At 40.4% G+C, this 24,684-nt stretch overlaps 1 protein-coding gene across 1 annotated transcript; it reads right to left on the bottom strand.

Annotated features, from left to right (window-relative positions):
• Window positions 1-1,224: 1,224 nt before the first annotated feature.
• C7H11orf97 (chromosome 7 C11orf97 homolog) lies at window positions 1,225-17,220 on the bottom strand. Its single transcript, XM_023554725.2, has 3 exons — window positions 17,088-17,220; window positions 12,355-12,459; window positions 1,225-1,467 (listed from the first exon to the last, which is right to left on the bottom strand). Exons 1-3 carry the CDS (start codon window positions 17,218-17,220, stop codon window positions 1,226-1,228), a joined length of 480 nt encoding a protein of 159 aa, XP_023410493.1. The 3' UTR covers window position 1,225.
• Between the last annotated feature and the right edge of the window lie 7,464 nt (window positions 17,221-24,684).

Here is a 24,684-nt window from a genome sequence, read left to right as displayed (position 1 = left end):
CAGAGGTGAAGTTAATATATATGTTAATAACTGATATTGTAATATGTTCACTGTCAGAGCTTGATATGGGCTGGAGGTAGAGGTCTAGAGGCTGCTAGGAAGGTATTGTGTATGGACAGCAGTGAATAGAACCAAAAACAAGTCTCTTTTAAATTGTATGAATGTAAGTAATACATGTATGGTCGAAATCAAATGGTTTATTTTAGCATATATCCCCAACTGATAAAATGGGTAATTTATTGGGCATGTATGTCTCCTAGTTCATTCAAAAGAAGGTAATTTCTTCTTTAAAAAAAAAAAAAATTTCTTCTTTAAGTCAGTCTCATATGGCATTTAGAAAACTTCCATCTTTAAAATAAATTGCTTTGTGAGTTTTCCTGGATTGATGAATTTACCTACTATAAATGGGAACTGACAAATTAGGTGGGACTGTCTCTAGACACTCTGGATGTTCCTTGTGTCTTTACATTAATACCCCTTACATTTCCCAAATCCTGCCACACATATTCCCGGCAGACACAGACTATGAGTAACGTACTGTTATGAACAAGTAATATGCTGTTCCAAACGTTACGTCTGTTGAGAAACATTACACCAGCCCCAGTCTGATGGCTTCTTGCCTAGAATAGGGTGGTACTAAGGGAGCCAAGCAAAGTACTCGCTTTATTCTCCTTAATTCCTCCACCTCCCTTTTCTCATTTCGGCTGGTTAAACGAAGGCCACCCATCCCAAAGAAAGGACTTCTCCCCGAAGTATAGAACTTCTCCCCACTGGGGCTGAACTCTGTGCTAGAAAGTCTTATGTAGATTAAACGTAAAGAAAAAAGTAATGAGTACTGCCCAGAGTATAAAATTCTGTTGTATTCATGGGGTAAATTGGTTAGTTGAACTGTTACTGTTTGAGTTCCACAATGACTACAGCTAAATTAAAAGTAAACTGGAAGATGCAAGTCAAAGGATGATTGATTTTTTTTTTTTAAATAATAGAATTATTATTACTTATTTTTTTGTGCGTGTTTTTGGTGAGGATTCACATAGCAGTTTAGGTTCTCATTAAACAACTTCTACACACATTCACTGACATTGCTTACCTTCTTGACAATGAACATTCTCATTGTTTTCATTCTGGTTGTTCTGTTTCCATTAATCTAGTTTCCCTGCCCCCTTACCTTCTCATCTTTGTTTTAAAGTAATTATTGACCATTTAGTCTCATATCAATGATTTTTTAAAGGGATGATTGAATTTTGATTGAGATCTTTAAAAAAGGTAGATGCCACTCTTTTGTTGCTTGCCCAGTAAGCTCAGGGGCTTTGATGAAAGTAAAGGATATCAGGGTCTTACTTCTCAGTCCTCCGTGCCTCGAATAGTACTTGGCTTGAGGCAATAAACTGTTTCTGCTTGGCAGTCCTGGCTTCAAGCTTCCCACAGGGAGGTTCCTTTTAATGCTCCAAATCCCTTCCAGGGCCACTGTCAATATTTTCAAAAAGTAATATGATGATTATTAGCATATTCTGTATTTAGCATAAAGTGTTTTTAAAGGATTTGGTTGGTGATTATTTTTTCAAGCCTTTGGGTAGAGTTTATTTGGTTTGATCAACCAAGCCACCTGAGGTCTTTACCATTTGTTCAATCCTTTATTCCAGTTCATTTATTAAAAAATTCTCTATGTGCATATTAAACCTGTACTGCACTATTAGATAAATTAACTTGTCCCCAAACAAATATAGATGAAGTCAGCATAGAAACACACATAAGAAAGCCCAGACAGATTAGGAAAAATAATAGGTAATATATAAACTTCATTCAACCTTCCCTGATTGTGATTTAATTCGTAGAAGTGTGAATATTTCCAAAGATTAAGAACCCAATGTTAATTCATCCAATGGATCCAAAAATCTTCCAAAAGCTTGAACTAAAGGCTGTTTAATTCATTCTTTAAAGAAACAACAAAATCACTGGAGCCCACATTTACAACACTATAGCAAAATATTCGGAAAGTGATATCTCACGTACATAAAATGAAATTTTATTGGTTCAATAAATTCTGTTTTAGTAATGATTTGCACTGGGCTATCTCCCACACCTAAAGTCACTTGTTTAGGTTTTGAGAATGTCATTAAGCGTCTGGTGAAATTTGGTATAAAAAACTGCTACTCAAGTCGAGAAAAGTGGTGAATTAGTGCCATTGTTTTCTCCATTTCTGAGACTGTGTATTTTTTTTAAGTTTTTTTTTTAATTTTGGTGAAAGTATACCCAGCCAAAGATACACCATTTCAACATGTACAATTCAGTGACACTTATTACATTCTTCAGTCATTCTATCATTCTCAATATCGTTTTCCAAACTTTCCCACCGCCATTATCTTAAATTCACTCCCCCTAAGCTTGCCAATCAACCTTTGGAATTGCCATTGTCAGTTTGATCTCACATTGGTAATTCTTTAAAAGAGCACAATGCTCAAAGCAGATAAGCTATTGTTTTGGTTCAAAGAAGACATCAGGGGATGGTTTTGATTAAAGTTTTAAATTTTTAAAGATTATTTCAGGCAATAGCTTCAGGGGTTCATCCAGCCTCAATGGCTCCAGAAAGACTGGATTCCACTGAGCTAAGGCTGTAAATTCTAATGCCAAATATCCTCTATAGACCCAGGCTGACATGTGATCCTTTCACAAGGTGTAATGATTATGAGTACAGTTGAGATCTGGGTTTCTGCTCCACCATTACCAGCTATGTGACTGTGGGCAAGTTATTTAACCCACTATGTTTCAGTTTTCTCATCTTTGAAATGGGGGGTAATAATATCTAACTTAAAGGATTATTGGAGTCCCTGGGCAGTGCAAACAGTTAATGTGAGTGCCTGCTAACCAAAAGGTTGTTGATTTGAGTCCAACCAGAGGCACCTCTGAAGAAAGGCTTGACAATGTACTTGCAAAAAATCAGTGACTGAAAACCCTATGGAGTACAGTTCTACTTTGACACACATGGGGTTGCCATGGGTAAGGATCGACTCGGTGGCAAATGGGTTTTTTGTTTTTTTTCGGATTTGGGTGAAATGGGTATAAAGTGCATTGTACTTAATAAGTGGGAGCTGTTATTTTTACAGGGACAATGATTTTCCTGTCCAAGCATGGACTCAGATGCAGTTTTTAGAAGCACAGTCATTGAGCTAACACACAAAGTTAAATGCCAATACTTGCCCCTCTCTCCCCAGTCCTGAACGGAGAAGCTAAAGCTATCTGTCAAGATTAGTCTCTTCTCTTTAAAGACCTTCAAGGAAGACTCCATAATCTCCAATCTCCCTCTGTTAAGACTTCAAAAAGTTTAAGATGTTTCTTCTATCTAACCCAAATCTTACCCCGCTGTTGAAGCCAGTTTTCTCTTCTTCTGTCCTGACTAGAGATAGAAAAGTGTTGATCTCTAGTCTCTGGATAATATACCCTTAAATTGAGGAGGCCACAGACATTTATTAAATACCCATTGTGCATGACACCTTGTAAGAGGACAAGGAAATAGATTTAGACCTGTTCCATGCTACGGGAAGTTCTGGTAAATGGAAAGCAGTTTAAAATCAGGAGGCAGGTTATATTGACAAACCACACCAAATTAGAAGAATTGTACTAGTGCCATTTAGTTGTGCTCTTTCTGATGCAATCACAGGAATAACTAGAACTTTACAACTAATAGGGAAGATAGCAAGTATAAACGTAGATGTTCAGAAATACATGAAAAAAACCTCAAAGCAAAATGTGGTTGTGAATAAATATTTACTATACTCAGAGATGGAGGCTACTGGAAAAATACTACTACTTTGATCTGATCCGATGTTTGCACGAAGAAGTTATAGAAGATAGTATATTTAACTAAGGATATAAAGAGATCCAGGAAGTAGAATGGACGCCCTTTGAGGCAGCTGCTGCTTTTAAGAGAAACTTAACTCTCTTAAGTCTGGGTACATGCATCCCAGGAGGAGGAAGAAAGACAAGGGAGAGGCAGAGACAGAGACCTCAGTGTTGGCAATGCCCTTTCCTGAAAAGGAAAAGGGCAGAGGTACAAAAGAGTAGCTAAGAGAAAGGAATTAAATCCTTTCCCAAGGCTCGAATCTTCCAGAGGTCCTTTTTCTCTCTCCCTTCTCATGTCCCCAGTCTCTTCTACTCAGAGGCCTTTTTTAATATGACTTTACCCTAAGTTTTGAAGTGACTAAACCATGACTTTATGTCAAAAATTTTAGCCACGGGGGCCTAGTCTGGTCTTACAGGGAAGGTAAGCACACCCTTCAAAAATATTTTTGTTCCATTCAACTGTCTCATTTGGACAGGGAACAATGACCATTAGAGCTTGAAAATCTAGTTTAGAGCCATATCATCTGAACTTCCCTTAGGTAAACATGGTCAGAGATTTGACCAGAAGAAGAAATATTTAAGCAATTTTAATTTATGTATGGTGGCCTCTAGTTAGTTAGGCGCTACTGAGTTGATTTCAGCTCATAGTGATCCCATTGGACAGAGAAGAACTGCCCTGTAGGGTTTTCTAGGCTGTAATCTTTATGGGAGCAGATCACCAGGTCTTTAGATCTGATAAAGCCACTGGCTGAATTTGAACTGCCAACCTTTTGGTTAGCAGTGGAGCACTTAACCTTTGTTCCATCAGGGCTTCTTTAGGCTCTGTGATTACCTTGACACGTTCTTGGTGTCCAGGATATTCCTTGTGTGTTATAAGTACACAAAGCATTTTTGTTGAATAAATGAGTAACAAACACACCCACACTTGCTCAGCAACATTTCACATTTTCAAAACTTTACCAAATGTATTAAATAAACAAGTCTCAAAATTAAGTTTCCATGTATTAAGATTCAGACAAAAATGAGTGGATTTAGCAGGGTACTTTTGAAATTCCTTGTAAAAGGAACTGTTATATAAGAGAAAGCTAGTAAGTATCTTTAATTAAATCTTTCATGACTACTGTAACCTCTGCAGATTTTAGCCAGAAAAATAGAAAAGCCCTTGCAATTCAAAAACATTAAACTGATATGCTAATTTAATTATACAAAATCCTCTATAGAAATTCTTAGAAATGTAGATACAATTTTAAAATAAACAGTAAAATAACTATACTAGTTCCATAATGAACATCTCACAAGCCTACCTTTTTAAAAAGTTGCAAGGAAGGAGAAATCTTCACGGAATCACTAAGACTATATGAATGATATCAAAACCAAATCCAAACCCACTGCCATCGAGTTGATTCCAACTCATAGCAACCCCACAGGACACAACAGAACTGGCCCATAGGGTTTCCAAGGAGTGACTGGTGGAATCGAACTGCCAACCTTTTGGTTAATAGCCCAACTCTTAACCACTACACCACCAGGGTTTCCATATGAATGATGAGGTTAGCCAAATTTTTCATAAATAGAAAGTTCCATAAGATCCCCCAAATTCCATTTTCATGTGTAAAGACTCTGAAACCTATTCTATCTCAAGTCCGAACCTAAACTGAGGCTGAACCTGGTGAAGGCTGTGACAACTTTTTTACTAAAGAGAATACCATTTGCTACTGATACAATATCAAATCTTTTTTTCTTCTCAGAAAACATAATCCTATGTTTTAGAGACAGCATAACCCAATGACAAAGAGCAAGAACTTTAGCTTCTGACAAGCTTGCATTCAAGTATCAGATACTGCACTTGCTTGCCATGTGACATCGAGCAAGTCACTGTACCTCTCTGAGCCTCAGTTGCTGGATCTGCAGAATGTGAATAAGAGCATTTTTCTCGCGGGGTAGTTGTAAGAATTAAAAGAAATAACTTACAAAAACTGTCACACCAAAAAGGCACTCCATAATGATAGCCATCATCATCATCATCACCACCCCCACCATCATCATCATCACCATTATATAGGGAGATACCTCTTACCCACCATCTAACCTCACCCGCAGCATTCAGTGCTTCTCATTGAGCTCACATCCCTCTGTATCAGGAGCCTAGAAAGAATCAAAAGCCCAGAGAAAGGAGGCTTAGAGGGCTGGCAGCCCATTTTTCCTGTTTCCATTGATGCCATTCCCTAGCCCGAAGCACAAGGTGCACAGTAACAATCCCCTGGGGCACCTGGGCCACTGTGAGGACTACACAACCTTTTCATGTTGATCTATGCCTTTGTCTGTCAACTGCTATCATGACACAACCACAAGAACAGGTGGGATAGCTCATTCAGTTGATGGCCCCACATAGCATCTATTGCTACCCATACAACAATATTCAAAATGAAATGTAGTGCTCACTCTGCTGAACCTCCATAAAGCCTAACTCCTGGAATCCTTTTGTTCCTGGTGACTTTTACCAATTTCATTTGACCAAAGGAGAAGGAAAAAAGCACAGAGGATTTAACTTCACTGTTTCTGGGTATGTCCATAATTATCATCATAAGCTCTGTCACAAACAGAACATTCTATAATTTAAGTTGCTTAACTTCAGGACAAATCCCTCTTTTTTTTTTTTTTATTTTATAAATCCCCTTCCTATTAGATAATACAAGCGCTTCAGTAAGCTCATCCACACTTTGCCACATGACCCAGGATTTCTGTGCTTTATTTATGGCTGAGGACAAATCTAGTCTGAACTCTTATTGAAATCCTGCCTTCCTCAATTAGTTTGAGTGTTATGAGAGCCTGTGGGGTTGTGTCTTTAAAAATTCAAACAAATCCAACCAATATATACATAGCTCTACAGATATGTTCCAATACATGCATATATAGTTGTCATGGATTGAACTATGTCCCCCCAAAATATGTGTCAACTTGGTTAAGCCATGATTCCCCGTTTTGTGTGGTTGTCCTCCATTTTGTTATTGTAATTTTATGTTAAAGAGGATTAGGGTGGGATAGTAACACCCTTGCTAAAGTCATATCCCGGATCCAATGTAAAAGGAGCTTCCCTGGGGTGTGGCCTGCACCACCTTTTCTCTTACAAGAGATGAAAGAAAAGGGAAGCTAGCAGAGAGCTAAGGACCTCATATCACCATGAAAGAAGCACCAGGAGCAGAGCACACCCTTTGGACCCAGGGCTCCTGCACTGAGAAGCTCCCGGATCAGGGGAAGATTGATGACAAGGACCTTCCCCCAGAGCTGAGAGAGAGAGAGAGCCTTCCCTTGGAGCTAGCACCCTGAATATGGACTTCTAGCCTCCCAGACTGTGAGAGAATAAATTTCTCTTTGTTCAAGCCATCCACTTGTGGTATTTCTGTTATAGCAGCACTAGATGAGTAAGACATTAGTGTTTATCTAAAGTCAGAAATTCAAATACATATAGAGAGAGACGAGGTAGGTAATATAAGTAAATAAAGGAGGCTGACAGTAAGAGATAATTGGCTCTCTCAGTCTTTTTGTAAGAGCCCTAGTGGTGCAATGGTTAAGTGCTCCACTGCCAACAGAAAGATCGGTGATTTGAACCCACCAGCCACTCCATGGGAGAAAAGACTTGGCGATCTTCTCCTGCAGAGATTACAGCCTAGGAAACCCTGTGGAGCAGTTCTGCTCTGTACGATAGAGTAGCTATAAGTCGGAATCGACTCAATGGAACAGAGACAACAACATTCTTCTGTTTTTCCACTTTTGATGCAAGTATAGATACCAGAAATAATACTTCCTATTTTTACCATGAGAAGAGAATGTAAATATCAAATAGCTTATAATATCCTCTCACTGACTTGAGTGGAGACCTTGATGTGCAATGGTGAACACTGGAATGGATGGGTCAGCATAACCCAACTCCAGTAACTGTTGCCAGATACAAATGTAGACATGGGGTTGTCAGATCTTCCTTTACCCCCTCTCTAACAGCATCAAGAAATCTAGAGGTATATGTAAAAACATCTTATTTTTTAATGTTGACAATTGGTTCAGATATTTTAAAAAATCTGAGTGCAGAGCAAATAAGCACAAGATGAACCTGGCAAGTGAGTCCACAGGTTGGGAACTCGAGCTGAATTAAAACAGCCCTCACATCCTGATTAGATGAAGGTCATGGCAGTAGGGATGGAGCTTGGAAACTAGGCCATGCCATTCATTTGGATGGGTGATACAGAGGAACAAGTAAGTGGAGAGAGGTATGAGTTTATTTTGAACATGTTGATCCTGAGTGTTTTGGGACATCCAGGAGGATAAGTTTAGCCCAGAGACACAGATTTCAAAGCCATCTGAATGAGGTGACTGTGGAAACTATGGGAGCAGATGAGACAATCCAGGGAGAGGTCATGGAACAACATTAGAAGATGGTGCTAAGACCCTGGTAAACACCAATATTTAAGGGAGGTGAGTAAGTAAAAAAGGCCCGTGAAGGAGGATGAGAAAGAATATCCAGAAGAGTAAGAGGAGCACAGGATAGGTTAATATCAAGAAGTTGAGAAAGGAATGAGGTTTAAAGGGAGAATCATCCACTAGGTCAAATGCTGCAGAAATCTCAAGTCACCCAAGGATAGAACAGCACCCACTGGATTTAGTCAATAATATATCACTGGAGACACAGTAGTGAATAGAAAGTCAGTGGGCTTTGGGGCCAGACCTTGATTTGAAACGCAGTTCTGCCACTTACTTAATACCTAAACTTTGACAAGTTATAAACCTCTCAAAAATCCCAGTTACTCATGTGATTCTTAATGGGAATCTTAATACCTATTTGTGAGGATTTGCTACAAGCAAAATAAAGTCCCTGGCCTCAAGTAGCTTACATTTTAGCGGAAAAGATAGTTAATAAACATGTATGCAAATACATATATAATTCCAGATAGTGACAGAAAGAAGAAAGCAGTATAAGGGAGTTGAGGGTGACTAGGGGGGTGGTTGCTATTTTAACCTGGTAGAGAAAAAGTTTCTCTGAGTAGGTGACATTTGAACTGAAACCTGAGGAAAGAGGGAGGAAGACGTGCGATGGTTCAGGTGGAAGGTCCTAAGGTGGTATAAAAATGGTGTGGTGGGGGTGTCTGACCTCCTCTGACTTCACAAGGTGAGAGAATCATTATCAGCATTCATAGCCCAAAGCTGATTCCTGTGAGACCAAGGTCAAACATACCTCCTCTCTCCAGCCTTTTCACCAATTCTGGCAGAAACTGTCCCTCCCACAGCACTCTACTTCTCTGCTGGGTTCGATAATTCATTGCAATGGCCACACAGAACTCACAGACCATACTCACATTTATGGGGTTTATAGGGAAGTAACACATTACAATTCAGGACCAGGAATGACTCAGGATACAGTTCTTCGGTCGGGAAAGCTTTTCGGCTACGCGCATAGGCAGGTCTCTCCCTAGTCCTGGGGCCCTCAGCCTCTTGGCCCTCTTGCACTGGCCTGACCTCTGCCCTCCTTGAGCAAGTGTTTACAAAACTCTTTAGCTCCACCGATAAGTGCCCAGAGGCATCCCACTCCACTAGTACACCTGCTGCCCGAAGTTGCTCAGCTTTCGTTCCGTGGGCTGGGAAACCCACCGCGCTGTCTCCTGCTGGTTTTCTGGTTCTGCTGCTGCCGGTTCTCTGCCATGCTTGCGACTGCTTCTCGTCGTCTTATGTTGTCTTTGGTGTTACAGCTCCCTGTCTCTTGAGTCTAGGAGGTTCTCAGCGTGGGGATCCCATCCAAAGGATGCACTCTGCTCTCGGCTCTTCTTTCTTGGTGGTAGCGAGGTCCCCCCGTCTGCCTCTGGGATGGCTCATTTTAAGCCTAGTGGGATGGCAAAACTGACCAATCTCTTTGTTAGGGTTCCATATACTTTATTTGCATGGCTCCACCCCCACAGGGTGCCATGTACCTTACTTGCATTATTAGCAAACTCTCCAATCTCTTTGGTGGGCCATAGCACCTCATTTGTATAGTCCCACCCATCCATTTGATGGAGGTTACAAGACCATGACAAGAAAAGCCAAATAAAATGATCCATTGCACCACAGGTGGAAATAGGTTTGACATGTTCCAGAACATCAAGAAAACTATATGACTACAGTGGAGTAGGGAAGTACAAAGGGATATGTTTAAAGAGGTGAGCAGGCCATATGAGAATAAAATTTTTAATAAGAAGCCATTGAAGAGTTTTGAGTATGGGAGCTCCTGTGGGCACCATGCATGCCCCTAAGATATATATGTATGTGGAATGTTAGATGTATGTGACAAGGTGGATTTTCCTAGGGAGGGAAGCCAAAACTTGCACCATGTTGACAACCCTGAACTAGGAGGTCCAAGGGCTCACCTAGGGTGCCACCAATCTGATACTAGACTGGAAGAGTGTGGCACCCTATCCAGGTGTTAGTTCCCTGTTCTGGCCATGGATATAGGGCTTCTAATCACAAAAAAGAAAAAAAAGAAGATGAAGGAGGAAGAGGAGGAAAAGAAGCGCAGCTTTGTTTTCTATCAGCCAAACCAAAACCAAACCTGTTTTTTGTCAAGTCAATTCTAACTCATAGTGACCTTATAAGCAGAGCTCTTTAAGACCTAACCTTACAGAATCTGTTCTCAGCTTTGAAAGATTTTTCTAGGATGAAATAGCACCTCTGTGCGACCTCTGGTGGATGTTATAAAAATGCAACCCAGGCATTCATCCATTTGAAAAAAAAAAAACCTGTTGCCTTCAAGTCAATTTTGTCTCATAGTCACCCAATAGGACTGAGTAGAACTTCCCCATAGGGTTTCTAAGGCTGTAATCTTTACAGAAGCAGACTTGCCACATCTTTTTTCTGCAGAGCAACTGGTGGGTTCAAATCACCAACCTTTTTGTTAGCAGATGAGCACGTAACCACTGCATCATCAGGGGTCCTTTCATCAATTTTACATGAAGGATATTTGAAAAGATAGCTTGAAAAAAGAAATTTTTATAAACCAAACAATATTTCCTATTCACTTAGACTATCTCATAATCAAATGTACCCGATAAGAATAATGCAACACACAGCTAGTGTGTAAATTAGCTTTGATGTGGTCTTTGTAAGCAAATATAACAGCACCGTATAGACTTTTTTTAACCACCATAGAAACAGTACATAGAGGCTGGGTTTGACTACAGCAATTGAATAGATCATTCTGCATCCATTTATAGAGTCCAAACTAGACTTCAAAACATTCCTTTCAGATACTGTGAACAAAAGGGGCCATTTTGCTCATCTTTCCCTTTGTACGAGTAGTTTACATGAGAAGGCCCAAAAGACACTTCAATGGTTGATTCTGAAGTGTTAAGTGAGCATATACATTATAGAATCTGAAATGATACATTTCTGGGCCTGCAGCTTTTGCTCGTAGGAATCCTTGGTGAATTCAGGCCTTACCTGCACATTGTTCAACTCTCCTCCCCAGAAAAATGTCCAGTTCCCTGAGCACAGCAATTGCGTCTTACAGTTCTTTTATTTCATACAGCAGCTGCTAGTACCCAAGAGGCGTGCAATAAAAGCCTGGTTTGAAGAGTGTAAAATATGCATCTAGTAATCGCTGAGAAAGAACCACGAAAATAAGGAGAAGGACATCTTTTCATTTTGGGTAAAGTAGAGGATCGGTGAAAATAAGGAGACGATCAGCAAAAATAGGGGAAACACTCCCTGAGATGGATAGCTGCAACAATGGGCTCAAACATACCAATGATCGTGAGGATAACACAGGACCTGGTAATATGTCATGCTGTTTTACAAATGGTCACCATGAGTTGGAATCTCTTCATTGGCAGCCGCCAACAAGAAGTAGTTTCAAAGTAATATCTGTGAGGGATCCTGGGGCTTCTAGAGCATATCTTTTCTCACATGAACAATGAATGAGAGATTTTAATGCCCCAGACCATAAAACTCATACACAATTTGTATGTGGGATGAAATCCTTGTATGATTTGACCTATTTAAATGACAGATGGTTCTAGGTCAGTAATTCATAAAGTGTGGTCCCAAGACCAGCAGCATCACCATTACCTAGGAACTTGTTAGAAATGGAAATTCTTGGGCTCCAGAATTCAGCATGGAGCCTGAGAGTCTGTTTTAAATAAGTTCCCAGATAAGTCTAATGAATTAAAGTAGGAAACTCTGTTCTTGGTCCTGCCTACATTGATAAAGACTGAAGAAGCTATCGTGCTTTGCAGGCACTTAGAGAAACGTCTTATTATTAAGTGAAATAATACCACCAAAACAGTGGGACAGAAATGCAGGCACTGACATCTAGCTCATTTTTTCCCTAAACGTAATGGTTTATTTGGACACAGGCAAAATAATTATAAAATAGCTCCAGAGTTTCCCAAGAACCCGTTTTTCTTTTAATAATCACAATTTTTAATAAATAAGATAAGCACCCTGCCATCAAATAGGCAATTTCATATTTATTTCACCAACACAGTTCATTACCTGCAGGTGGATTTTTGATGTGACATTCATCTCTCTTAATATAAAGTTCTTCTTCCAGCACTTCCTTAATTCTCTTATGTGGCTCACAATACAAGAATTTCTTCCCTGTAAAGACATTAACAAAATTGGTCACTTATCATAAATTCTGCCCAACCTCTAGCCATTACACCTACTTGAATATTTTTTTTTAAAGACACAGAATTCCATGCAAACAGCAGACAATTTACCTGAAGGCTTTGTCTTGGAAAGATCCCTTTCATCGTAACTCGTGGTTCTTTGGTTCTGGCAATAGGACCTTACCCTTTCATATAATTTCTGAACTTTTAAGTTTCAGATACTTCTTCTAGGTATTATGACTAAATATATGGCATTTTCTTCAGTTAGTCTTAAGATACCTTTCATTCATTTATTCAATGAATTCTTATTTGAAGACCTACTCAGTGCCAGGCACTTAGCTAGGTGCAGGTGACATACAAATAAATGAGAGGTGCGTGTGGAGTTTACAATCCAGTTATACAACATAAAACAGCCTCATCGTTATTTAACCATCATTTTTAAAAGATTAAAATTGATTGCAGTAGTGAAACACTTACAGGTACATAACTTTCCTAGCCTCTAAACCCGGCCCTATCAGATATTACTGCTACAGTCGAAGACCGGATTGTTTGTTCTAACTAGTTACACTTCTGATTACTCCAGAGGACAGAGCCCCAGGGGAACAAGACAGTTCTGCACCATCTGACCCCATCTGCCTCTCCACTCTCTCCTGTTAGCTTTTCTCCCTCTGAGCTCCTGCCTTCTGCCTTTCTGTCCATTCCCACCTCTATGTCTTCACCCATGCTGTTCCCTTTGCTTTTCTCCTAATTTTTTGCCTGGGTAACTTCTCTCAATTTTCAGGTTTTGGCTTAAATGTCAATTCTTTGGGGAAACTTTCCCTGTCTCCCCAATCTAGACATATCTCCCTGGCTGTTTTTTTCTCATAGTACCCTCCTCTCCTCTTTCATGCCATTTATTAAAATGGCACACAACTTCATTTCATTTATATTTAGTTATTTGTGTTGCTATTAGTTTAATATCTATCTCCCCTAATAGACCATAAACTCCATAAGAGCAGAGATGTTGTCTGTTCAGTTTATCATAGTCCTGGAATAGAGCTTGGCATGATAGCAGGTGTTCACTAAATTTGTGTTCAGGTAGAACTGAGCACTGTTAAATTAGAGCTCTGAGAAAAAACTATTCTAAATAGAATCTTAAATAACTAAATCTTTTGATTGTTTGGGTTTTCTATGGCTCCTCGAGTTAAGTTTTTGAATACCAAGATTGAACTTCTAGTTCCCTGACATTTATAAGTCTGCAACGCTGATTTTATTTTAAACCCACTAAGACTCAGTGGCTGTCTCACCTTTCCCAGACTAATCAATAATGAGCGCAAATGAATCAATTTGACTTGAGTCTGAACTGGCCCAAATGGGGTGAAAGCCCTGGGTCATTCCTGGGCATGAAGACCCAAACACATCCTCAGACTTGGACAAGGCAGAATGAGATACTTTCTGGGTTTCATTCTTATTTTCCAAAAGTTAGGAGTCATATGAATGAAAGGTAGGGCCAGCACCATTCACGCCTAACTTTGGTTTAATCTTTTCCTGTTAAATCATGATCTCCAGGCAGAAAAGGACTTAACAAACTTGACTAGGAAGAACAGCCTATAACACGTCAGTAGAGAGAAAGAGATCACCTGCTCTAAGTTCAAGTCTCCTGACAAATTTCAGCCCAGATGCTAAGAAAATTTATAGAGGAAATTACTAAGATGACAGTGTCTGAGGAACTGTGAAAAAAGAGAGAGTAGTAAGGACAAATATCCTCTGCTCCAAAAGGAAGAAAGGAAAAGAGAAAGGAAGATAATTTTGCAAGCTATAACACAGCAGCTTGAGGTTGATCTTCACCAACATTTTGAGTTCAACAGATGGCTTGTGAGAACAAGCAATGAGGAGAACTGCTAAGAAGACTGTTCAGACTAAACTGCTTTCATTTGTTGAGAGCTAATACCAACAGCTACAGTCTATTGAATGCTACCATCCTCCAGAATCTTACATATATTATTTCTCTTTCTCACAATGATCCTATGGACAGGTATAATTATTCCTATTTTTAAATGAGAAAATAACTTGCTGAAGTCATAAAGGTCGTCATTAAAAAAAAAAAGAGAGAACTCAACCCTGCCTGACTCTTCTAAAGCTCTAGGGTTCTGAGAGGACTAGATTAAGGAAATGTAGCAACCATATATTTGCATTTGAGCAAGGTATTTAGTAAAGTAGGTTTGCAGGAGGCTGAATGCCCATGGCAAATATGCTGATTAGCAGCTTAAACAGGATGAGGGCGTCTATTTGATCCTGTTGGGATTGCCATCTAAATCACCGATTTGGATAAAGGAACCACCAGCAAAAGCACCAAATGTGTGAATGGCACAAACTTGGGTGAATGGTTAACTTGCTGAAGGACAGAATCAGGAGTCAAAGCGGCTGCTTCTATAGATTTGAATGAAGTACTAAAATCCACTGGATGAAATTGATGGGGATAAATGTAAAGACTTGTATTATGGATCAAACAAATTAACTGCATAAATATAGGGTAAAAAAAGCCTGGATAAAATCTCTTCAATTGAGGAAAGGGGAAAGAAAGAAACCAAGGATGTCATAGACTATGTTTGTTATATGCGTCGATAATACCATGTGTCTACCAAAACAGCTAATGTAATTTGGGACCCATTGAATAGAAATATAATATTCAGATCACACTACACTAATCAGATCACACCTAGAATGCTGGGTTCATTGATTTAATAAACTGGAGAATAGTGGAAGCTGCCAGCCAACATAAGAAGGGTGCTAGAGATCATTTTAAAGGGGACACAAAGTCTGTGAAGGACTTGGCTTTATATAAAGGCTTAAATAAAACAAAAAACCAAACCTGTTGCTGTTGAGTTGATGTCGACTCATAGCAACCCTACAGGACAGAGTAGGACTCCTCCATAGGGTTTCCAAGGCTGTAATCTTTAAGAAGCAAATTGCTACATCTTTCTCCCTAGGAGAAGCTGGTGGGTTAGAACGGCCCATTTTTCGGTTAGCAGAGGAATACCTAACCACTGCGCCACCAGGGTTCCTTAAAGCCTTAAATAGCTGCCTGTATAGAATTCAAGGATGTTTATATAGGAAAGGACCACACTTCATCTGTATATATCTGAGAGTAGGGAATAGAAGTTGTAGGGAGGCTGAAGACCTTTCCAATAATTAGAAATATTTGAAAATTGAATGTGACCAGCCTGCCTTTACTTAGGCTGAAGTCCTGAAAGAAAGGTTCTCAAGGAGGCTGAGGCAGGATGTTTGCACACCCTCACCAGGGCTTTGTGAGGTCCTGGAAGTTTGAACAGCTGTCTTAATTCATCACTCATGTCCCTGCACTTTGCCCCACGCCTGGCACATAGTGAGTTAATATTTATTTAACTGATGAGTGAATGTTTAATTCTACCTTTTAGTCCTAGAGCCACAGAAGTAAAGAACCTTTAAATACGAGCACCTTCAATGGGAAAGTTCCTAGAGAGTATATTAAATATGAGTAAGGAATCTCAGAAATATATTGAATTTAGTTGCTCTAAGAAAGTCTGTGCTGTTGATAGTAATAATTAGAAAATGAGGTATCATAACCAGTCATATTGGGGCTGATGCTGAGGGTACAAGTCCCTTTCACTGGGAAGCAGCGGTTCTCTGCCTCCTTGATGAGGTCTCAGGTGGAGGGCGTGTGGTCGGCCAAGCATGGAGCTGAGGCGCTCAGCCCAGTCCTCCCTTCTGGGGCCGGCTGAGCGCAGGGGGAGCTTGAGAACCCGAGGCTGCCCTCTGGGGAGGCAATCAAGGAGGCGCTGCGAAAGGGCTGGAAACCGCTGGCGTTCCTCCTTGGCCTGTTACTTTCATCAGCGTCATTCCTTAGCACCAACTGAAGACTTGTAGGGCACAAGGGGCTGGAAAATGTCTGTAAATTCATGAAACAGTATGGCTGAACGCTATCACCCGGCGCGGAACCAAGCTACAACCCTGTCGGTTGTACTTGTGGATCAGAACTACCATTATTTATTTGAATGTGTGTGTATTTGTGTTTGAAAAAGCAGGGAGGAAACAGCACTGTGTTAAAATACTGCCCAAAGGTGTGATATTCTAAAAGGATTAGGTAATAAGTTATGAACTGAGGTGAGAGTTTTAAGTATTTTAAGCATTTTGCCAACACTGACTGAGTGACCCTGGACAAGTCACTTTCTTTCCCTTTTCTTGATCTATAAAAATGAAGGAACTGACAAAATGATATGTACATTCTGCCAGCCTTGAAACATGAAGATCATTTTAACAATACTCGCACATACATGTATGTATACTTTAAAAAAAAAAAAAAAAATTCCTTCCAGTCCAACGCCACTACCGATTAAGGTGGAGGTGACTGCCCAGACCCTGGGCTCAGGAAGCCTGTAGTGAAGGAAGGCTTGGAGAAACGGGCGGGAACGCTTTCTGCCATAGAACCTTCACCACCGTCTTTGCCAAAACTGCATCCCCGCCCCACTCCCCCCCCCCCGCCAAGAAAAAGACCTTTCGGGACTTCAGCCAGTCCCATCCCGGCTTCCCCAGCTCCTCGTTCACCCGGTCGCCACGCCACCCGCTCCCCGCAGAAGCCGCGGCAGGTGCTGAACTTACACTGTTTGCCGCCACTGCCAGGCTCCCCGTGCGCCGCGCACCCGAGCCCTGGCGGCTGCCCAGGCTGCTCCCCGTCGCGGCCCGCCTCGGGCGCCGCCGTCGCTGTCACCACCACCGCCTCCGCCCCCCGCATGCCTCTGGGGTCTCCGCGGCCCTCTGGCCTTCTCAGCTGCGCGGCCTGCAGCCTTGGAGCCTTGGCGTCCCGGTTGCCATAGCGACTGCGGAATTTCCCCGCCCCAGCCGCCCTCGGCTGGCTGCTTCTCCCAGGCCCCAGGTGCCTGGTAAACCAAGGAGGACGCTGAAGTGAGGAGCAGCGAGCTGCTGCCCAAAGCAAAGGGCGTTTCACTATTTCTCGTTTGTTTCTCACACCAGCTGCACAAGAGAGGCTTTCTTTACCTAGCTAGGGAAACTGAGATGCAGAAAGGCTAAGGAAATTGCCAGAAGCCACAAAGCTAGTAAGGAGCACAAAGCTAGTAAGGGCACAACCCAGAAAAGTTCTGCCCCAAAGCCTGAAGGCTAGTCCACCGGAACAGAAAAGGTAGGAGTGAGGGCAGGTACTGGACAGATGAGCTCAATAAACGGTCGCTGGTTTGCCCACCCCGTTACACCTGTCGTGTTCAGCTCCCTGCTACACACAGAAGGTAAATGAGTAAATGAATATCAAGGATTCTCTGCATTCTAGGATGGGCGCGCCGTGGCACAGAGGTTAAGAGTTGGGCTGCTAACCAAAAGGCTGGCAGTTAGAATCCACTGGGCGCTCCTTGGAAACCGTATGGGGCAGTCCCACTCTGTCCTATAGGGTCACTAGGAGTCGGAATCACTCTATGGTTTTGGTTTATATTTTGGATTGTAAATTATTACTATTGTTGCTACTATTGTTATTAACAAGCAACTCTTGTGGTTTCCAAACACTTTTAACATCTACAATATTTTTCAATCCCCAGCATAACTAATTTTATCCATGAGGAAATTAACTTTTAGAAAAATTTGCTTTGAACAGCAAGTTGGAAAATACAGAGGTTTTTTTTTTTTTTTTTTTTTGTGGGAGTTGATTTTCTGTTTTTGTTTCCGTTGTGGTGTTAATTTCTTCACAGTTAAACGTGAATTATTTTACAGAGCCAAATAGTTCTCCAAGACTTGTATAACCAAATACAGGGGTCTCCCCTCTGCTTCCATCTCACCCACCCGAGGCTACCACTTTTACCTCTTCTGTCTGATAACATAGTATTCACAACCATACAGCCAAATGCTTACATTGCTGCTTTTTATGTTCTTAGGAGCCCTGGTGGTGCAATAGGTAAAGTGTTCCGCTGCTAACCTGAAGGTTGGTGGTTCAAACCCACTGTTTGCTGTTGCAGAGACAGATGTGGCAGTCTGGTTCTGTAAAGATTACAGCCTTGGAAACCCTACGGGGCAGCTCGACTCTACCCTATAGGGACACTATGGGTCGGAATCAACTCTAGGACAATGGGTTTATGTTCTTTAATTTTAGGCCTCGTATGTTGATTTCCAAATATGGACAAGGAGGATTTAGCTCCCTTTCATGATCCCCACCACACATGTACTTACTGTCCCCTAATCCTCCCAATATAAATTAAAATTTGGTTAGAGCAAAATTTAAGGTTTATATTGCTGTGGCTGTGTAAACTCTAGTCACAGCTGAGCTGTAGTCACTTTTTCTTTCCAGCAAAACTTTTTATTTGTGGGATGTTAATATTTATTTGTCTTGTTTTTTAAATTTGTTTGGTTTTTAATGTTCTTATTTTTTTTTATCACCAATTGGAGCCCTGGTGGCTCAGTGGTTAAGAGCTCAGCTGCTAACCAAAAGGTCAGCAGTTTGAATCCACCAGCTGCTCTTTGGAAACCATATGGGGCAGTTCTACTCTGTCCTATAGGGTCGCTATGAGTCAGAATTGACTTGATGGCAATGAGGTTTTTTTTTTTTCAGGGGGGGTTATCACTAATTAATCTTTAAACTGTTCTTCCTTGTTAGATCTCTTAATATGTTCAAACACATGAGGAATTCTATCCATCTCATCTTCTTGAAAATGTCCGTTTCAGAGCTTTTTGATCTACTCTAGTCAGAACTGATTGCTGTCTAGGCCTGTTGTTACACAGCTGTTGTCTAGAGATTCCCCTTTGCTATCATGCTAGAGATTTTCTCAGTCATTCTGTATTGGCTCACTTATTTTCTGGATCCCATCTCTCTTTTTCTTTTTCCTCTTGGCTTACTCCCTTATTTGGTGGAATATATCTCCAGGAAACCCTGGTGGTGTAGTGGTTAAGTGCTACGGCTGCTAACCAAAAGGTCAGCAGTTCTGACGCATCAGGTGCTCCTTGGAAACTCTATGCGGCTGTTCAGCTCTGCCCTACAGGGTCACTATGAGTCACAATTGACTCGATGGCAATGGGTTTGGTTTGGTTTTTGGTATCTCCAGTAACTTCTTGAGAAAGAGTGTATGGAAAGTAAATTGTCCAAGTCATTGCAGGTCTAAAGTATTTATTTTACTCCCTACTAGAGTAGAGGTTTGGCTGAATCAAGAATTCTAGATTGGAAATAAATTTTCCTCAGAATTTTAAAATCACTGCACCATTGTTTCATGGATTCCAATGTTACCATAGAGAAGTCTGCTGCGATTCCACTTGTGATCCCTTGTATAAGGACTTTTTTTTTCTTTTTAGAAACTCAGGATATTCTCTTTGTCCTTGTTGTTCTGAAATTTCATGATGCTACATCTTGATATGGGTCTGTTTCTCAACCATTGTGCTGCACGCTCGGTAGATTCTTTCAATCTAGAAACTCATGTCCTTCATTTCAAAGAATTTTTCTGAATTATTTCATTGAGATTAGTTTTTTTTTTTTCTGTGTTCATTCTGGGACTCCTGTTATTTGGATGTTAGATGTCCTGCTTTGTCCTCTAATTTTCAAAGCTATTATTTTCTTATTTTATGTCTCTGTCTTTTTGCACTATTTTTGGGAGATCTCCTCAACATTATTTTCCAAACACTCTATTTTTCACTTCTGCTACCATGTTTTCACTTCTCAGAGCTCTCTGAATATTCATTTTTATATAACATCTTAGTTAGATATCATGGATGTAATATCTTCTTTTATCTCTTTGAAGATATTAACAATATATTTCCAACTTTTTTTCCTCCATGCATAATTACTGCTTCTTCCAAGTTACCTGTTCCTTTTTGTTTTGATCTCCTTCTTAGTAGCTTTTCTTAATATTCAGGTGATCCTTCACTGTCTTCCGCCTACCTAGGAGTGGAGTGATATGTATCTGATTGGAATTTCTTTGTATAGGGGTGGGGCTTACGCACAGACTGGGGGTTTCGCTGATGACGGATCTGTCTGAGCTGGTCAGTTGAGGAACCCCTGACATCTGCACTTTAAGGTCTATCTCTTTGAATTGGTCTGATGCTTCATGGGGTGACTCTTCCTGTTTCCCTGCTGGAGGGTGTAAGTCTGGCCACCAGAACTCTAGAGAATGAGTATGAGATGAGGACTGTAAATTTCCATGAAATTCCTTTGTTTCAATAGGGCAGTGCTGCTCTCAATTGTGCTTTCTACCCCCCAGTCCAGAAGCCCTCTGTTTTACTTCCTCCAGAGAATTACCTCCAGTTTAGAGACCCTGGTGGAGTAGTGGTTAAGTGCTACGGCTGCTAACCAAAGGGTTGGCAATTCAAATCCAGAAGGTACTTCTTGGAAAATCTATGGGCAGTTCTACTCTGTCCTTATAGGGTTACTATGAGTCAGAATCGACTCGATGGTGCTGGGTTTTTTTGGTTGTTAGGTGAGGACCACCCATCCAGCTGCTCCGAGCCAGGGTTTGTTTTGTTTGTGTATTTCTCTTGTTATTGGTAGAAGCCAGATTTTTAACCTAGGTCTAATGTTCCCAAGCACCAGTCCAGTGTTCGTTCTGCCTTACCCCAAATGCTTTTATGTGCAAATGACAACAGTAGACATTAGAGGAAATACAAAGGGAATTACTAGGTCTCTGCAGCACTTCTGGAGCCCTGGTGGCACAGTGGTTAAGAGTTCAGCTGCTAACCAAAAGGTCGGCAGTTCAAATCCACCAGCTGCTCATTGGAAGCCCTATGGGGGCAGTGCTCCTCTATCCTACAGGGTCATTTATGAGTTGAGATCAACTAGACAGCAACAGGTTTTTACAGCACTCTTCCAGACCTCTATCCAAAAAATTTCTATACATTATCGACTGACTCACATTTATTCATTCACTTGACAAGTATTTGGAGTGCCTACTCTGTGCCAGGCATTGTGCTAGGTGCCTGTAATTTAAGACTAATAAGTCACTTCCTTGACTTTGTAGAGCTTACCTTTCAGCCTGTAAGCCCTGTGTAATATGAGCTTAGTATATAAGTTCAGTGTAGTATGTAAACAAATAAATTCAATAAAGTAAACAGCTGTCCTAATAAAAATATGCACAAGGTTCCATGCAGGGATGATAAAAGAAGTAGACAGCACTCTAAAGGGGGTGATATATGGGAAGACTGAATGGGGGAGATGACCTATTGAGTTAAGTTTATTGGAGTGGGGTGGAGCATATTTTAAGATGAGGACAGAAGCAATATGAGCTGAAGCACAGAGGTGTGGAAAAGCAAGGGGACCCTCAAGGAATGGCCAATTTATCAGTATAAGCAAATGAAGGGGCTATGGTGGGACCAGCAGAGCAGAAGCTGGGATCAGATCATGATGGGCTTTACTAGCCATGATAAGGCATTTTGGATTTCATCATGAAGCCAATGGGAATCCATTAAGAATTTTTGAAAGCATATACTAGGGATCACTGGGTGGTGCAAACCAACACATTCTTGGCTACTAACCAAAAGGATGGAGTTTTGAGTCCTCCCAGCAGCACCTCAGAAGAAAAGCCTGGTGATCTACTTGTGAAAATTCAGACACTGAAAACCCTATGGATCACAACAGTCTGATCTGCAACTAATCACGGGGATGGTGCAGGACTGGACAGCATTTTGTCCCGTTGTGATGGGGTTGTCATGAATTGGGGCTGATTTCAAGGGCAGCTAACAACAACAACAAATGACCCAGAGGTTCTATTCCTAGGCCTATATTCAAAAAAAAAAAAAAAGGAATGTATAATATATACACCAAAACCCATATAATGGAATGTTCATGGCAATGTTCGTAAAGCCCTAAACTGGAAGCAGTCCAAAGGTTGATCAACAATACAACATATATATAAATTGTTGTATGTTCATATAACAGAATACAGCAATGAAAAAGAACAAACCCCTGTTACACTAAAAAAAAAAGTGAATCTCACAGGCAGTAAAGTTGAGTGAAAAAAGCTAAACACAAAATTGCAAATAATAAATGGTTCCATTTGTGTAGACAAAGCTGAACCAAGGTGGTAGAAGCTAGAATACTGGCTACCTTTGAACAAATACTGAGAGGGACAACACAGAAGGTGTTAGAGGTGCTGCTTATGTTCTATATCTTGATCTGTATAGTGTTCGCTTTGAAGACTTCATCAAGACTTCTGAACTTTACTGCATGTTTGCTGTGCCTTTATAAAATTATACCAAAATAAGCATATCTAAGTTAGAAAATACTAGTTTGGAAAAAGATTCTTACTCATAACTGATAACAATGTGGTTTGCTTGGCCAATTACTGAAGAATTATGCAATTATTATCTTTTTTCTTCAATACCAAAAAGCTTGGAGCAAATTGAATCATCAATTGCGGTAACTGTGTGTATATTAAATGGTTTATTTGCTTCTTTCTCCTACATGGTTTTTAATTTTTTATTTCCAGTTATTGCATACATGTCTTCAGTTGTAAACAACCTCAAATCCTTTTGGGAATAAATTATCAATAAAAATAAGCAGAGAAGATACTGCTCTATCTATGAACTATGGTCACCATTTTTCTTTACTTTTTGTTTATTCCAAAAAACTAAAAGTAAACAGCAGACGATAGTTTTAATTACGAAAAAGATCACGTATCTTTTAATTACGAAAAAGATCAGTATGTCCACTAGATGGAGGCAAAACCCAAGACTCAATTTTTATTGTAGAAAGTTAAAAATTATGTTGAATATAATAACATGGCAGAACTTTAATCAATGAACTATAACCTTGTCCAGAGTTAATAAGTTACTTTGGTTTACTCAATGGTACATTAGTAAAAATCTAGGTGGATTAATTTTTACATCCTTTGTTTAATTCTACAGAGTTAGAATAGGTTTCCAAAGGTCATCTCAGTCTTTTTTGTTTTGTAATAGGGCAATTGAGTAAGCAGTGTAATGTTTTATGCTATTGCTTTATCTTCAGAGAAGTAGATGCTATAACACACTTCAGCATCCTGGTCCAGATTCTAATAGTCCCGATTTAAATTATTTAAAAAGCCAACCAAATTCTTCTTATAGTAACTAAGTCATCTTTTCAAACTTGTTTAATGTTCCCAAATGGACTAGTTACTTTGGGAGTGATTATTAATAAATTAAGCTATATTTTGCATTGGACAAATCTGCTACAAAAGATCTCTTTAAAGTTAGAAAAAGCAAAGATGTTACTGTGTTGACAAAGGTGTGCCTGACCTAAGCCATGGTCTTTATAATCGCCTCATATGCATGAAAACGTGGACAGTGAAAAAGGAAGACAGAAGAATTATTGATGCACTTGAATTGTGATGTTGACAAAGAATATTGACTATAGTGTGGACTCCCAGAAGAATGAACAAATCTGTCTTAGAAGAAATACAACCAGAATGCTCTTTGGAAGGGAGGATGATGAGATTTCAGCTCACTTACTTTGGACGTGTCATAAGAAAAGACCAATTGCTAGAAAAGGACATCCTGTATGACAGAGGGTCTGCAAAAATGAGAGAAGCCCTCCATGAGATGAATTGACGTAATAACCACAACAACGGACTCAAAAGGACGAAAGTGGTCATCCGGATTCCTACTTTTAAAAATCAACTTTATGGAAGTATAGCTTATGTACAATAAACCTCATCATATTTAAAGTATAGAATTCAGTGACTCTTTTGGAGGTGACAAAAGATTTTTTGACAGTTGTATACACCTGCAAAGCCACTACTATAATCAAGATACAGAATATTTTCATCACCCCCAAAAGACTCTTTCTGCCCTTGTGATGGTTAAGATTGTGTGTCAGCTTGGCTGGGCCATGATTCTCAGTGTTTTGGCAGTTGTGTAATGTCGTGATCACTTACTTCCCTGTTGAGATTTGATATGTGATCACCCCCATGATGGGATCTGCTGTGAGTAGCCAATCAGTTGAAAGGGAGTTTCCTTGGGCTTGTGGCCTGCGTTGAATATAAGCGGACATTCTGGCAAGGCAGGGGGCCTTTTTACTCATGATGGATCCTGCAGCTGGCTCCTGTTGATCTGACTTCCGGTTCTTGGTGCTTGAGCTAGCACCTTACCTTTGGTTTTGCCTAGCAATCTTGGGATTCATCGATCTCCACAGCCTGTGAGAAAAGCCCTGCTCTTTGACCCGTCTACCCTGGCTTCGCCAGCCCCTGTGGCTATATGAATCAGGAGAAGCCTCTATCCTGACTCACAAACTGGAGATGTGCACCCT

The sequence above is a fragment of the Loxodonta africana genome, chromosome 7 (genome assembly GCF_030014295.1).
Source record: "Loxodonta africana isolate mLoxAfr1 chromosome 7, mLoxAfr1.hap2, whole genome shotgun sequence".
Classification (NCBI taxonomy): domain Eukaryota; kingdom Metazoa; phylum Chordata; class Mammalia; order Proboscidea; family Elephantidae; genus Loxodonta; species Loxodonta africana.
This window is presented reverse-complemented; position numbering and strand designations above follow the sequence as displayed.

What these genes read in the sequence shown, in the direction of transcription:
- C7H11orf97 (XM_023554725.2), bottom strand. Translation starts at nt 17,220, where the DNA reads ATGCGGGGGGCGGAGGCGGTGGTGGTGACAGCGACGGCGGCGCCCGAG. An exon ending in TGGCAGTGGCGGCAAACAGT is followed by an intron (nt 12,460 to 17,087) that starts GTAAGTTCAGCA and finishes ATGTCTTTACAG; the next exon opens with GGAAGAAATTCTTGTATTGT. An exon ending in CATCAAAAATCCACCTGCAG is followed by an intron (nt 1,468 to 12,354) that starts GTAATGAACTGT and finishes AAATATTGACAG; the next exon opens with TGGCCCTGGAAGGGATTTGG.